Raw genomic sequence first — 15404 nt, 5'->3', positions numbered from 1 at the left:
GTCACTTTCGTGGCATTGCTGGAGCAACTCCAATGTCAACATTGCAGGAGACCACTTGAAAGTGTCAGATCAATTAGTATGGAATTTGAATGTGCAGTAATGGCTGAATAAAGATAAGATGTTGTTGAGATCATTGGAGAAAATTGAATGTATATGTTTGATTTCATGGAAATGGGGTTATCAAGGGGGTGTTTCTCAGTTGAATGGTGGTTATTTTAGCCTCAGAGGTGGTCGGAAATGCCACATTCATTCATCTTAAAATACCTACTTGACTAGCTAAAACTATTGAAGAAGAAGATGCATAGTACCCTGAACAATGTTGTTTTGGCTAAAAACTACATATTAGGGTTTTTAATTTGGGATTTAGAAAACTTTAATTGAATCCTTATTCTTCCAATTTCTTTTCATTTGGCCCTTAATTTCTTCCTGAACTCTTAATTTCATGCATTTTCACCCATGTCAAGTTCAATTGCCAGCTTTAAATTTGAGCGTCTTTTATAATTTGGTCCTTGATTTTTTATTTGTTTAATTAGACCTCTAGACAACTATCAAACTTTTAATTTTCTTTGATTTAGTCCTTGATTTTCACTAATTTTAGTCCTCGAAATCATACGCCTTTTGCAAGTTAGTCATTGGTTTCTAATTTGTTCAATTAAGTCCTTAATTGTCCATCAAACTTTGAATTTTATGCAATCAAGCCCTTGATTAAACCAATTAAGATTCCCAAAATCCAATTTCAGTCCCTAAACTTCAATTGTTTTCAATTAACATCCAAATTAACTTCAAAAACTGATTTTCCTTGCAATTAAGTCTTTAATAAAATTAATTAAGTCTTTCAAAATCCTGATTGGGTCCTTAAACATCAAAATTTTCATTTCTTTACCCCAAATAAAAATATTTTCACCAATGAGGCCTTTTGTCAATCAAAATTGGGTTGTTAATTTTGCCAATCTTGTATATTTTTGTCCTCTAACTTTTTCATTTGTCATTTTGGTCCTTCACCACTAACTTGGGCAGTCTTTTAGGATTTCTTCATATGTATCCTCTTATATTTTAGATTTATTTTTTTTTCTATATTTTTCTTTTATTTTTTATATGGTAAAAAATGGGTAGCAACACATGCCCCCTCTTTACAATGCTTATTTTTCTATATTTTTTATGTGATGCACCCATCCAAAGACTTCACTTTTTGTTTTGAAAAAATGGTCTTGTTATCACAAGTGACCTATGTCACACCCGAACATCGTGGTGACTGATTAAAAAACCATCTCTTGTTTATTTATCGGGCAAAGAACGAATATCTGACATCTCGTTTTTTGAGAAAATGTTTAGTTCAAGGAGTCGCCACCTAATATTATGGTTACTAGGAATCCTAACTGGTCAATAAAGATTATTTGGCATAAGACTGGTTACGCGAAAGGAAAGATACTATCACCCCTTAAACGTCCTACCTGACGCAAACTACATTGCTGGTTTTCTCTAAAATTGCAAAGAGTTGTACTTTCCCTTTTTTTTATTTCTTATCATATTCCTGACTCTAGCATCAATGAACAATACCTATGAATATTTTCAACTCTGGTATTGGTAAATATTGCACAAACCCAAAAGAATATGATATTCCTGACTCTAACACCAATAAATAAGTTCACAAAATTTTGAAATGTTTAAGGAGTAATAAATTTTCTATGGCTTTTCCTTTTTTTTTCCCTTTTAATTATTTACTCTTTTTAGACAAGCCTAAAAAAGAAAAATTACACAGCAAATTTGCATTTAACAGTATTGGTCCACAAAACATAGAGCAAAAAAAAAAAAAACACAAAGAAAAAATATAAAGAAAGCGCGACGGGCTCACAAATAAATCAATGAGATCCTAAAATATTTTTGAAATTTTCTAATATTTAAATGGGACTCATTTGGATAAATATCATAATAAAAAGGGAATAAAATATATGAATAAGACATAAGAGTGTGTTTTACCAAAGCATAGTCTGTCTGGCTGGCTAGGCTTGAGGCCCAGACTACTCTTTTTTTATGTTGGGCTGGGTATAGCTAAGCAGTCCCGGCCATGTTACTGGTACAGACCAGAAACCGGTCCAGGCAGTAGTCACGCGAGGATCACGCGTGTACAGTGAGGAGTTAATTAAATTTGCAAGAAGAGTGGGGAGGAAGAAGCTTACCTGTGCTGGCGGCAAAGGCGTGGAGTCGCTTGTCGCTCGGGCTGCTTCTGTCCTGTCCTGCTCCTGCTCCTTCCCTCTTCTTTTATCTCTTCTTTTCTTTGGCTTCTGTTTTATTTTTTTTCCCTACCTTCTCTGTTCCTTTCTTTTCTCTGTTTTTTCTTTTCATTGTTTTTTGCGTCTGTGTTCTGGGTTTTTTGTTTTTTCGTCTGGATTCTAAGTTGTTAAGTCATATTTCTGGTCTCCGTTTCTTAGGCTTTTGGCTAGTGTTCTTCCTTTTGTTTTCCCAGCTTTTTCTCCTTTTTTTTCTCCCCCTGCGATCTCCCCTGTTCTTCCCTTTTATAAGCACGAGGGCATGAAATCTCATCCTTATCTCCCCAGGGTTGTAATCTTCGTGAAGATAGGATTTGCAATTTGTGTTTTGGTTGGACTGGGGTGCCGGCATTTCATAATTTCCTTTCCTTCTTTGCAGGTGGACTTTCAGCGTCAGAGAAGGAAGAAGAACAGTGCATGTTTGAAACGGCGTCGTGTTGGACTGGGATGACCATTTTCAATTTGGTCCTTGAACTTTTGGAATTCTTTAAACAGGCCCCCTGGGAAAACTATGATTAGACCCCAGGATCTTGGTGTCTTTTCCAAAACGGTCCTTGACTTCAATTTTAAATCGATTTAATCCCTAATTGACTTTTTAACTTTTAATTTTTTCAAAATTACCCTTGGAATAAATCAATTAAGCTCCCTACAGTACCCCGTCTTTGTATTTTGGTCATTGAACTTTAATTTCTTGCGATTTTGACTTAAATTAGTTTAGAATTTAATATTTTTTCAATTATACCCCTGATTTTATTAATTAAACTAATTCTAAGCTCAATTAAGTCCCCAAACTTATTAATTCTTCAATTAAACTCTTGATGTCATTAATTAAACTGAATCAAAGTTTAATCGAAACCACAGACTTGTTAATTCTTTCAAAATTAACTTCTAAAGTCAAAATTCCACCATGATTAAACCCTAAAAACTTCTAACTTGTGTTGTCTCGACCTGAATTTTAATTTTTTTCATATAAAAAAAAAAAGCAAAAACCAAAATTTGGGCTATGACAACCTACCTCCCTTTTTTGAATTTTGTTTTTAAAATACTAGTATATTATCATGAGCGATCTGTCCATTTTGAAATTAAAACACTGATTTATTTTCACGGCCGACCTGTCCATTAAAAAACTGGTATATTTTCACGAACGACCTACCCTTTTCAAATTCAAAAACTAGAATATTTTCATGAGCAACCTACCCATTTTGAAATTCAAACACTAGTTTATTTTTATGGGCGACCTGTCCATTCAAAAACAGGTCAAATAATAATGTTCATATAACTTTCATGATTTGTATCGGTCTTTAAAGAAAGGTATTTCATCATGGGGATTGGTTTAGGAGATAACCTATTTTGCATTGGGTTCAAGAAGGATCAAATACTCATTTGAAGTCTTGTGTTTGGATTTTCTCAATGTGAACAAAAATGTATAGTTGTCCATTTCATCATGACTCTCATAAATGATTTTTTAAGTTTAGAGAGCGTTATTTATCAATCTTTCCCTTTTGCTTGATTAGAATTAACTTTTCAAAGCACATAATGGAGGCTGAGTTGCATGGCTACCAAAGAAAAGAAATTCACAGGTTCAAATGGTGTTTGAGGGTTTTGATAGGTCTAGGATCACTTATGCCCCTTCATCTTCTTTTACTATTCTTCCATCATGAGTTATGCTATCAGAGATTTTTGCTCTTAGAGGTTGAGATGAAGGATCTTTCTAGGTTTTTCTTTTCACTTTAAACCTTTGATTGAACACCTAATTGACTAAGTTTTTGGTAATATAGATCGGCCAAAGATAAAATTCATCGGGTTTTACATAACAAAGAACTAAGTTTTTTGTTAGGTTTTACAAAACGCATGGATTCATCGGCACACGCAGCCGTCGTTGACTCAGAAATAGTAAAAAAAATTGTGTCGCTGCCGACTAAAAAATCAACAATGAAAACTGTGTCATTCCGACTCAGAAATCGACAATGAAAGTTGTGACACACTGTCGATTCAGAAATCAGCAACGAAAATTGTGTCACTGTCGACTTAGAAATCAGCAACGAAAACTGTGTCATTGCCGATTCCAGAACCGATAACAAAAACTATGATGCGCTGTTGATTCAAGAATCAACAACAAAAACCGTGTCACTGTCGACTCATAAATCGACAATAAAAATTGTGATGCGCTACCGATTCAAAAATCAACAACGAAAACTGTGTTCTTGCCGACTAAAAAATCAGCAACGAAAACTATGACGCGCTACGTATTCAGAAACCGGCAACGAAAACTGTGTCGCTGCCGATTCGGGAACCAGTAACGAAAACCGTGTCATTTCCACTTTAGAAATTTGCAACTACGGTGGAGTCATTTCTGGCTTTACTTTTGTTTTGTTGGGTGATTACAATACACCATAAATGTAGGTTTTAATCCTTTTACGTGAGACAGGTGGTAGATTTACTACTTGGCTTGGTCTCTTAAAAGGGTTTGTTGTTCTAGTGATCACCCTTATAAAGACAATATGGGGGCTTAGTAGGTAATAAAATAGCATGTATACCAATCATTACCAGTCTAAACACTCAGTGAAGAGTTGGAAACACACAAACTAAATGTTATAAGGTAAGCTATTAGTCCCTCAGTTAGCCTAAAATTTCCATGTGTATGCATTCTGAAGCGATCTATCACAAATAAACTAATGATGCATGAAGACATTCATTTGTATCCAACATACATGCATGGACAAGATAAAATATGCTAAAGAGTAAATAAAATAAAATAAAGAAATAAGCCAAATGCAAAAATTTAAACACATCAAATTGCATAAACCACATAAAACACACAAAGCTTAGTCCAATACTATAAAAAACAAAACTTCCCTAGTGGATATTGTTTAAATGATCCCAATTGTATAAAAAGGTGAAAAACATTAAATCAATTAGGAGAGGTAAGAACAAAATGGAAGGTTCAGATAGTATAGGCGTTGCTTCGCGCACATGGGGGAGATCAGAGGTTTTACACTAGCTCGACCCAACCTTATGCGCACGAGTCTACCACCATTTTCTTGTTGGTTACGCTCATATCAAAGTTCACTATATAAACACTAGAAAAGGCTTTTATTTTTCTAATATGAGATTTGAAGCCCATTAGTATATATACTTCATGTTCACAATAAGAAAGATGTGCTTTTCCAATTTTGTGTACGAAACTTTTTTGTTTAAATACTTCAACTTAAAAGTTACAATATAGGATAAAAAATATTTTGAAATAATCTTTTAAATTTAATTATTTAAAACATGTATAGCCTACATCCATATAGACCGTTTCTTAAATTTTTTATTAGGGATATTGAAACCCAAAACAATTTTTTTTATTTTCTTAGATCGACCCCAAGACCGGGTTTGACAACTATGATTATTTTTCTAGATTTGTGTCAAAGTTATTTATTGTGATCTCAATTATATCATTTTTGTTTTTTCTCTACACTTGTTCCAAGTATCTGATTATCATTTGAATCGTGTACTAAATATTTTTTTGTATTTCTAAAGTGATGAGAAAATATGTATCTTTAAAGTGACGGGTTATTTGTTTGTGTGTATATATATCTTTGGTTTTGTACATAGTGGTGAGCATATACTACAGCATATACTACACTATCCTTTATGTGAGTGAATTGTTGCTATTATCCTGGTATCATCCTCCAACTTCTCCGTAGTGACAATTGACGGCAGCAATGAATGTAACCACAATATTATTGATAAAACCCACTATCTGTCCAGGTAAATCACTACATGCCAATGAAATATTTATTGAGTTTTTAATTATTTACGACACATACTTTTTAGTTTAACGTGGGTGTCCGGGTCAGCTTGCGCGCACCTCGACTAATCCCACGGGCCCTGAAGTTAACGACCATATAAGCCTCCAGTGGCCATCATATGAGCAACCACAGGGCTCGAACCTGAGACCACAGAGGGAGCAAACCTCTTGGTCCCAAGCTCTTACCACTGGACTACCACCTAGATGGTTATTTACGACACATACTTCATCTTTATTCAACGTCGGTTTGATTTTTCAATTATTTATGACACATATTTCATCTCTATTCAAGTCAGTAATGTCCAATGGATATGTAATATTACTATTTTCATCAACGGGGTATTTTCATCAGTAATTCTATTGTATTTGTTAATTTTTTAGTCCAAAATTAGCATAGCCTTTAAAAAGGAAGAATTAGCAGCAACTTTAAGCTTTGATTTTACATAAAACAAAATAGACAAAAGTGATATTATATCACTACTATTCATTATTTGTTTTGTTGAGGAGTAGAAAAGAAGGAATTGAAACGACATGATAAAAAAAAAAGTGCTATAACAATATTGTTTTACTTTCAAACAGTTCACCCATTACAAGAAGTTGATTTAGATCTTAAAGAAAATGATTTCATTGTTTTACCTCCAAACCTTAAAAGAAGTGTTAGGAGACTGAGAAAAAATAGACAAAAGAAACTAGGAGAAGATCAACATTCTAATATAAGAAAAAAAGGCAACCACAGTTACGTTCAATATTTGTAAGCAATATGACCACAATTTAGAGATCTGCCAAAGAGATAATAGTGAACAAATTAGAGGATTGAATGATGATTAGAGAGCTGAAAGTGGTAATTTCAAAAAGGAAAGAGCTGAGGTTGCTATGAAATCTAGTGGAAGAGAAATTGCCAAAGTGGAAAGAAGGGTTGCTAGAGGTGGAAGAGGGCTTAACAGAGGTGGAAGATTGGCTGACAGAGGTTCAAGAGGTGATAAAAGTAGGATCGGTTCATCCTCCACACACACACACGAACACATGTTGGTCCTTCATAATATTCAAGTTTAGTCCAATTAGTTTATAAATTATGCAATTATTAAACAATGATTTTTTTTAAAATTGTAGATTGGTGCTGACATTTTCCCTTCTTAACAGTATACCCAAATACCATGCATTGAGATCAATATGGCCATGAAATCACATGTGTTTGTTTTATGTGCTCATTTTTTTATTCTTAAAGCAACAAGAGCTTGAATATCATGGATCAATGTGGATGTAATGACATGTTTAAATTTTGGATATTTATTACCTTGATGTGCATGCTTTTTCTATATAATATATTAATGTTTCTTGCATTTTGTTAAAAAGAGAATACATATGTTTCATTTGTTGAACACGAGAAAGATCATAGTTAGGAACAATAACACCACACATACTAAAATACTTATCAACAACAACTCAATACTTGTAAAAGTGGCATCTATATTGTGATTTTTGATCCAAATTGTTCCTACTTCATCTTTTATTTTCTTCAATTCATCTAGTATTCATGAAAAATCATTAAAAACTGCGTTTATAGGTTTACACCAAATGGTTATGGAAAAGGAAGCAATCTTGTTATAAACATGTTTTGATTGCATTTTTGTAATTAAATTGAATGTAGGTAATAATATTTGTTTTTTAATTTATAGCAATGGTAAAATGGATGACAATTTTATTATTTTGAGGCTTTAGGAGTTCTTTAGTCATTAAATTGAATATAATGAAAAACTTATAAAAATTCATACATCTTTTTAAAAAACTTTTGCTAGCGAGGTTGAGGATGTAAACTTCTATTTAACATATAAAACCTATGATGTAAAGTATAATATCTCCAAATACAACAAGTAAACATGATCAAACTATAAAAGATCGTTTTTGTAATTATCCCTAAAAGTATAATTTGTCCCTTCATTTTTTTTTTAGTTGTACATATTTATATTTTGGTTCTAAATTTTATTTTTATTATTTTTCAATTCTTGAATATTAAGAGAGGAAAGAAAATTAACTAGCTACAAATGGTATTCATTTAATGGTTTTGATCTTTACTCATGCTAGCAATCACAATTCATAACTAATTTTTTTTATTCAGTTTGTTTTTCAGTTTTTAGATTCATTAGTGAGTGTTTTAGGGCTTTTAATGGAGTTTTTAAGTATTGTAATAAGATACTTTTAGATAAAAATAAGTTGAAATTTAAGGTTTTTCAGGTCCAAATATCCCAAAAACTCAATTTTTTAACCATCTCCGATTACTAAAATTTGTTATGACAGACAATACATTATTTATCTAGACAGACAATATATTATTTGTTTATTAAAAATACTTGTCAATGTTTTCGAGCTTAGTAGTGTAGGCCATACCCATACCTATATGGCCTCTCTTCGCTCTTACCTTCTATTTTGTTTATATAAAATCTTTATATTTTAAAATAAAATCTTCTTTAAACAAATACTTTTGCTCATGTTTCAAAAATTATTCAATAATGATATTTAAAAATTATTTTAGAAATTTTTATGGTTATATTTATAATTGTTTTGATAATTATATATTAAACTAATATCCATAATATTGTTAACATACGCATAAATATTCAATAAAAATATATTTTATTATCAATTTTTTTATATTGAATTAATTATTATTTTATTGATTTGCATAAAATTTTATTTCTTTGTTGAAAATCGACTTACATATCATTATAAATTTTTATATGAAAAACCAGGCTTTTGATAAAAAACAAATTTCCACAAAAATAAAAATAAATAAATGAGTAACAAAAATGAAATTTTATCTAAAGAAATATATTTTTTCTTATAAATTTTAAAAATTAAATTCTTATCTAGTTTTAGTTTAATTTATTTAAATTCTTATTCAAAACATAATGTTATTGATAAAAAAAATCATGAAATTATTAAATCAAATAAATAAATGCATAAATAAGAAGAGATAATTTGATCTTTGTAAATATAGTTTTTACTCTAAAATTTAAATCATTAATTTTTGTCTAGTATTTCTTTATTTCTACAAAACTAAATAAAAATTAATTTTTAAAATGACCTCGCTATATCGTGCAAAAAAAAAAACTTTATTTTCTAGATTAAATAAATGTTCCAATTTTTGTATAATAATAAAAATAATAATAATAGTATTCTATCGTATTTCTTAAATGCAATCAAATTATTAAAAATAATATATTTATCAAAACATATTTCAACCCCGACTACTCCGCATTCAAATATTCCAATCCATATTTCCTATTTCATACCAACTTTTAAATTATTTCTTACTTCTTATTTCTATTTGTAACTTTATATTTATATTATAAAAGGGAATCTTTCATGAAAATTTTAAAAAAGCATGCTTATTAACCATAGTTTTTCATAAAATTTTATTTCTTTGTTGAAAATCGACTTACATATCATTATAAATTTTTATATGAAAAACCAGGCTTTTGATAAAAAACAAATTTCCACAAAAATAAAAATAAATAAATGAGTAACAAAAATGAAATTTTATCTAAAGAAATATATTTTTTCTTATAAATTTTAAAAAATTAAATTCTTATCTAGTTTTAGTTTAATTTATTTAAATTCTTATTCAAAACATAATGTTATTGATAAAAAAAATCATGAAATTATTAAATCAAATAAATAAATGCATAAATAAGAAGAGATAATTTGATCTTTGTAAATATAGTTTTTACTCTAAAATTTAAATCATTAATTTTTGTCTAGTATTTCTTTATTTCTACAAAACTAAATAAAAATTAATTTTTAAAATGACCTCGCTATATCATGCAAAAAAAAAAACTTTATTTTCTAGATTAAATAAATGTTCCAATTTTTGTATAACAATAAAAATAATAATAATAGTATTCTAACGTATTTCTTAAATGCAATCAAATTATTAAAAATAATATATTTATCAAAAAATATTTCAACCCCAGCTACTCCGCATTCAAATATTCCAATCCATATTTCCTATTTCATACCAACTTTTAAATTATTTCTTATTTCTTATTTCTTATTTCTATTTGTAACTTTATATTTATATTATAAAAGGGAATCTTTCATGAAAATTTTAAAAAAGCATGCTTATTAACCATAGTTTTTCAAAGATAAAGTGTTTTTTTTAGCTTTGTTTTAAAACGAAAAATAAAAAGACGAAAAATCAGATGAATTAAAACCTGGTTTGTGTTTTCTTACAATAAGAATTTGGAAACAACTTTCTATATATTGTTTTTTAAATTGAAAAGTTTTCTATAAGCATTCACATCATCTTGAATATTTTAAAAACAATATGATAAATTAAATTTGAATGCAATTCTACTGATATATAGCCATTAGTTTATCTTGACTCTTCGAGGAAAAAATAAAAATTCTTGAAAGTCAACTCCATATAAATATATAGTTTTTAAACATTAAAAGTAATAATATATTTGAATTAGTTTTTTACATTGAGACTAAGTCCCTGCTTGAATTTGTTTTTTAAAATATTTTCTTACAATCTTTTTTAAAATTCAAATCTTGGATGATAAGAGGTGGACCACATTCACATACCAATTAGCACAATTTTCCAAGAGAAAAATATAAAATTCAAATGTACATGTGGGTTTATTTATTTATTTATTTTTAGTAGGAAGAAGAGACCTCAATTTATTTAGGTATTAAAATTTAAAATATTTTGTTTTAATTCTCATTTAAAATAATTGTGAATTTGAGCTTAATTGAGAAGATTGAAATTTTACATGGCTAAATTTAATTTTTTCAAACTCAATTGGGTGAAATTAAAGATCAAATTGTAAGATACTAGAAGTTTGAAGGCTACTTAATAGGCAAATTGATGAATCTTAAAACCAAGGATAAGTTGGAAGAGGCGCTGGAAGTTGAGGGTTCAATTGGAAATCTCTAGGGATGAAATTGAGAAAAGTCCTCCCGAGAATTATGTTTAATTGAGAGGGGTTTATTGCATGATATCAAAAAATTAAGGGTTGGATTGGCGCAAAGGTGTGTGAGCCCCATTTGGGCTAGGGATAATCCAACGGTGCTGTTTTGTTTTAAAGAACATTGTGGATTATCTTCCACCTTTGACAGCAGTTGCTCGAGTGTCTGAGAATGTGATGAAGTTTTGTTAAAATGATTTTAATATATCATTTTTTTTTCAAATTGTTTTTATATTAGCATATAAAGATTACTAAAAAGCATTAAAAACATAAATTTAATGTTTTTTTAAATCAAACACACACATTGGAATGCAAAACTAGTTAGAGTGTCTTGTCTCATCCGACAGTCATGTCTATATAACTATTTAAAGTTAATTTTATTAAAGAATTATCTCAACTCTTAATCTACTAGGTAAGGTCTTATGATTTATATTATTCTCTAACATATCTCATATCTCTTCAAGTGAAAACTTTTTAAGCTTGATACTTGTGATGGTGCTGAATGATTTCGCTAGATAAGCTTCATTAACAACATGATTTTACATAATAGCAGCTTAAGATTAAACTAACAACTTCTCAATGCCCTCCAAAAGTACACATGAGAATATGGAGATCGAATGCATGAGAATACAATTGCAACACAAAAATACAACTCCATAAAAGTTACTTGAGCTTATTCTCTACGTACTGGATGCATGTGAGCTTCACTTGAAGAGTTTCAAGTCATTTGTTCTTACCTCATCAGCAATTACAGTACGAATGAAGCATTTGACTGGTGATAAAATGCATCATTGGTTTCTTTCACATAATGCTACAGTTAAATTTTGATGAATCATCATCATCATCACCATTAGATATGCATTCAGCAACACCAGCACTGATACTAGCAACTAGCAGTCCCTTTTTAAGGAATTGAAGCACCTTCTCTCGCTTCTGAAATTAAAGATAATACACATATAGTAAAGGCTGAGTTCATATTTTTATACGCAAACATTTTTTAAAACATATTATGGTATTTATTAATTAATTAGACAGAGAGAATAATTTTATCAATGAAAATATGAGGATTCAAATGGGAATTATTAGTTATTTTGAAGCCAGTCCTAAGAATATAATTAATCTCTTCATTCAGAGAATTAAAGAACTTCAATCAATACGAAAAATGGGAATTCAAATGGCACTCATCGTTACTACAATTCCCTTTTTATTTTTTACCGAGTTTTTCTCTTATCTCAACACTAAAGAATTGAAATATTAAAAAATAAAGTTCAGAATTATAAATAAAAATCATTAAATTAGGTAGACTAAAATGAAGATTTTCAAAAGAAAATGAATAAAAGCACAGTTCTAATTACAAAAATTTCGTCATTGTTTTTATTATTTTTTTAAGACTAGCCTTAAATTCTATTTCATTAAATTGATCTTTGATTTAATTTCATGACAGTTTGAATTAGAAAGATCATGTAAAGAAAAGAAAATCTCAACACAAAAAAATGACAGCTGAAATTGCAAAAAAAAAAAAACCTAATGCTCCAGAAACAATGAGTAATCAGTGAATTTAGGCAAGTGTATAGTAATTAGTAAACAAATCAGTAAATTACCCTTATGGGGGCCGCTTGTATCGCACTCCTGCTTTGACGTAGTAAAGTATAGTGATCGCAGAAGATGTGCCCATCGTTGTGTCTGAACTTTTTACCACCATAACAATCACAACAAATTTCATAGGTGCTAACTGAATCATTGAAGAAACATTGAGAGCAACTGAAGTATGCTCCTGCCAAGAACGTCTTACAAGACTTGCAAATTAGAGCTCTTCCACTCTGCATGAGGTAGAACAAGACGATTGCTTCCTCAAAATCCAAGTTTCCATTGCCGTCCTTGTCCAGCGCGCCGAAGATGTTCTGATGAGTGAAGTTTGTGGCTTTTTTTCTCGTGAGATGGTCCGTGTATTCACGGAGGCTAATTTTCCCGTCTCCGTTCTTATCCATGGCATTGAAAGTTTTTCTGGCCTTTTTCTTTTTCCTATCGGACTGATTTTCAAAATAAGCTTCAGCAGCCTTACGAATCCCCTCCATATCTGTTTTCTTCTTAGATTTACAATTTTAACACTCCGAAGAGAATTTGGTCTCCATCTGATTAGACAGTGATTTATAGTACAGGTAAGTAACCAAGACAGCGCAGTTTTTTTTTTTTTTTTCTAAAAAGCTTTAATTTATTTAGAAATAAAAAAATATTTCGTACGAAACAAATAAAAAATAACAGAATTATAATTATATTTATTTTAACATCACTAATCAGGTTTGAATAAAATATACTTATAAAAGTTAGGTTATTAATTGAAAGGGTCAAATCTTAATTTTTTTTTAAAATAATAATTAAAAAAATATTATTATATTAGTTTTATATTTTAAAAAATTAATGGGTTAATGATCAGATTTTAGACAGGTTAAGCTCAAATCAACTCGATAAATAGATGAATCTAGATTTTTATCTAAGTTAACCAAAAAAATTTAATAGAAAATAAATAAAAATAAATAAAAAAAATTATAAATTTTTTTTTTAGTCAGAACCAGTTGAAGCAAGTCAATAAGATTCTAAATTCACCTGCCGGGTTGGTCGGAGTTGTACAGCTGTAAGTGGAGTTCACTGAAGCCGCGACTCAAAGCCCAAGGAAACCCAGCTACTACTATGAGAGGCCCCCACAAATTTGGTTTTGGAGAGAATCTTTTCTTTGATTCCACCTACCCATAAATTGAATTATTTATTTCTCCTCAATAATTCTATTGACTGTTACCATAAACAAATCTAATCATACCATGCAACCCAGCATCTTGGAGTCCATTATAAAATTATAAAACAAGACCTAAAGTATTATTTATGAGACTTTAGCACTGTTAAAAATTATAGTTGTTTTTATTACACATATCATTTGACTCGACCGTCTCTTTTCTTAGACTTATATTATTCTATAATTATATCTTTTATATTTTGACTAGTCAAATCTTCATAATCTCCTGCACCACAATCCTTTAATATTATTAATGACTTGATTAATATGCGCACTGAAAAAATAATCATGAAAAGATACATATCATCTATATAAACTGCACAACTTTTGATGATATGTCACAAAGGATGAAGAACTGCATCATTTCTTAGAACATGCTAGAAAAGTTAGTGGGGGGTGATGTCGCCCGCATCCCACGGAAAAGAAAAAACAAACACGTTCACATGGCAAAGAGGTTAGTGGAACTTGATGAATGATTACTTTTTTTTTTTTCATTTTATAATTTGCATTTGATGAATGATTGTAGGAAATAAATAATAATAATAATAATAATAATAATAATAATAATAATAGTAATAATAATAGTGATGATATTAATTAGTAATAATAATAATTGTGCTAATAATAATAACAACAACAACCAATTTTTGAATCATTCCTCAAATTCATATTTTTTCTTTCCAAAATAAAAATATAAAGTAAAGAAAGCAAGAAGACTGCCAACTTGAAAAAGTAGGCTAGAAAGGATTTCAAATATATAGGAAGATCAAGCTGCAATTCTAGACAAATTAGAAGCCTAATTGTAGCTCATTATACCCAAACTTGGAGAGACAATGCAGATTCAAGGTCAAATCAAATCATTATTGGACAAATATGCATAATTTCTAAGTCCAAAGACATAATTAGATTTTTAATAGGCCAATTAGATTTAATCATGGGCCAAATTAAATGATTTTTTATGTTTAAGAATTAATTTGGATCCAATTAAAGGATTTAATTAGGTACAAGGATTTTATTATACTGTAAATTGGTCAAATTAATTTTATTAAGGGTTTAATTGGTGAAAAATTAAGTTTGAGAGCTCAATTTGGACCTAATTAAGAAGATTGAAATTTTAGAAGACCAAATTCATTTTTTACCATGTTAATTGATTGAAATCAGGGGTAAAATCATAAGAAAATCAAAGTTTAGGGTCAATTAAGGGTTAAATTGAAGAAATTCACATTCAAGGACAAATAAAATTAATTTTATTAAGGGCTTAATTGGTGAAAAATTAAGTTTGAGAGCTCAATTTGAACTTAATTAAGAAGGTTGGAATTTCAGAAGACCAAATTCAATTTTTACCATGTTAATTGATTGAAATCAGGGGTAAAATCATAAGAAAATCAAAGTTTTAGGGTCAATTGAAGAGATTCGCATCCAGAGACCAATCTGCAAAAGACATCAAACTATAGGGACCTAATTGATTGCAATCAAGGGTTAAATTAAAGAAAATAAAAAGTTTAATGGTCAATTAAGGTCAAATCACTTAAATTCAAGACCAATGACCAAAATCAAAAAGGCATCAAACTATTATCATTATTATT

At 29.6% G+C, this 15404-nt stretch overlaps 2 protein-coding genes across 2 annotated transcripts in view; both read right to left on the bottom strand.

The window, feature by feature from the left end:
• LOC18110625 (uncharacterized) overlaps positions 1-15404 on the bottom strand; it is a 75653-nt gene that overhangs the window by 54417 nt on the left and 5832 nt on the right. The gene's annotated exons all lie outside the window — the stretch shown is intronic.
• Positions 11524-13159, bottom strand: LOC112325153 (uncharacterized). The gene is made up of 2 exons (XM_024590830.2): positions 12632-13159; positions 11524-11963 (listed from the first exon to the last, which is right to left on the bottom strand). Exons 1-2 carry the CDS (start codon positions 13103-13105, stop codon positions 11832-11834), a joined length of 606 nt encoding a protein of 201 aa, XP_024446598.1. The 5' UTR covers positions 13106-13159; the 3' UTR covers positions 11524-11831.

This window comes from Populus trichocarpa, chromosome 19, assembly GCF_000002775.5.
Source record: "Populus trichocarpa isolate Nisqually-1 chromosome 19, P.trichocarpa_v4.1, whole genome shotgun sequence".
NCBI lineage: Eukaryota > Viridiplantae > Streptophyta > Magnoliopsida > Malpighiales > Salicaceae > Populus > Populus trichocarpa.
Note: the sequence above shows the minus strand (reverse complement) of the source record. Positions and strands in the feature narration are given on the sequence as shown.

What these genes read in the sequence shown, in the direction of transcription:
- LOC112325153 (XM_024590830.2), bottom strand. Translation starts at nt 13,105, where the DNA reads ATGGAGGGGATTCGTAAGGCTGCTGAAGCTTATTTTGAAAATCAGTCC. An exon ending in TACAAGCGGCCCCCATAAGG is followed by an intron (nt 11,964 to 12,631) that starts GTAATTTACTGA and finishes CTTTAATTTCAG; the next exon opens with AAGCGAGAGAAGGTGCTTCA.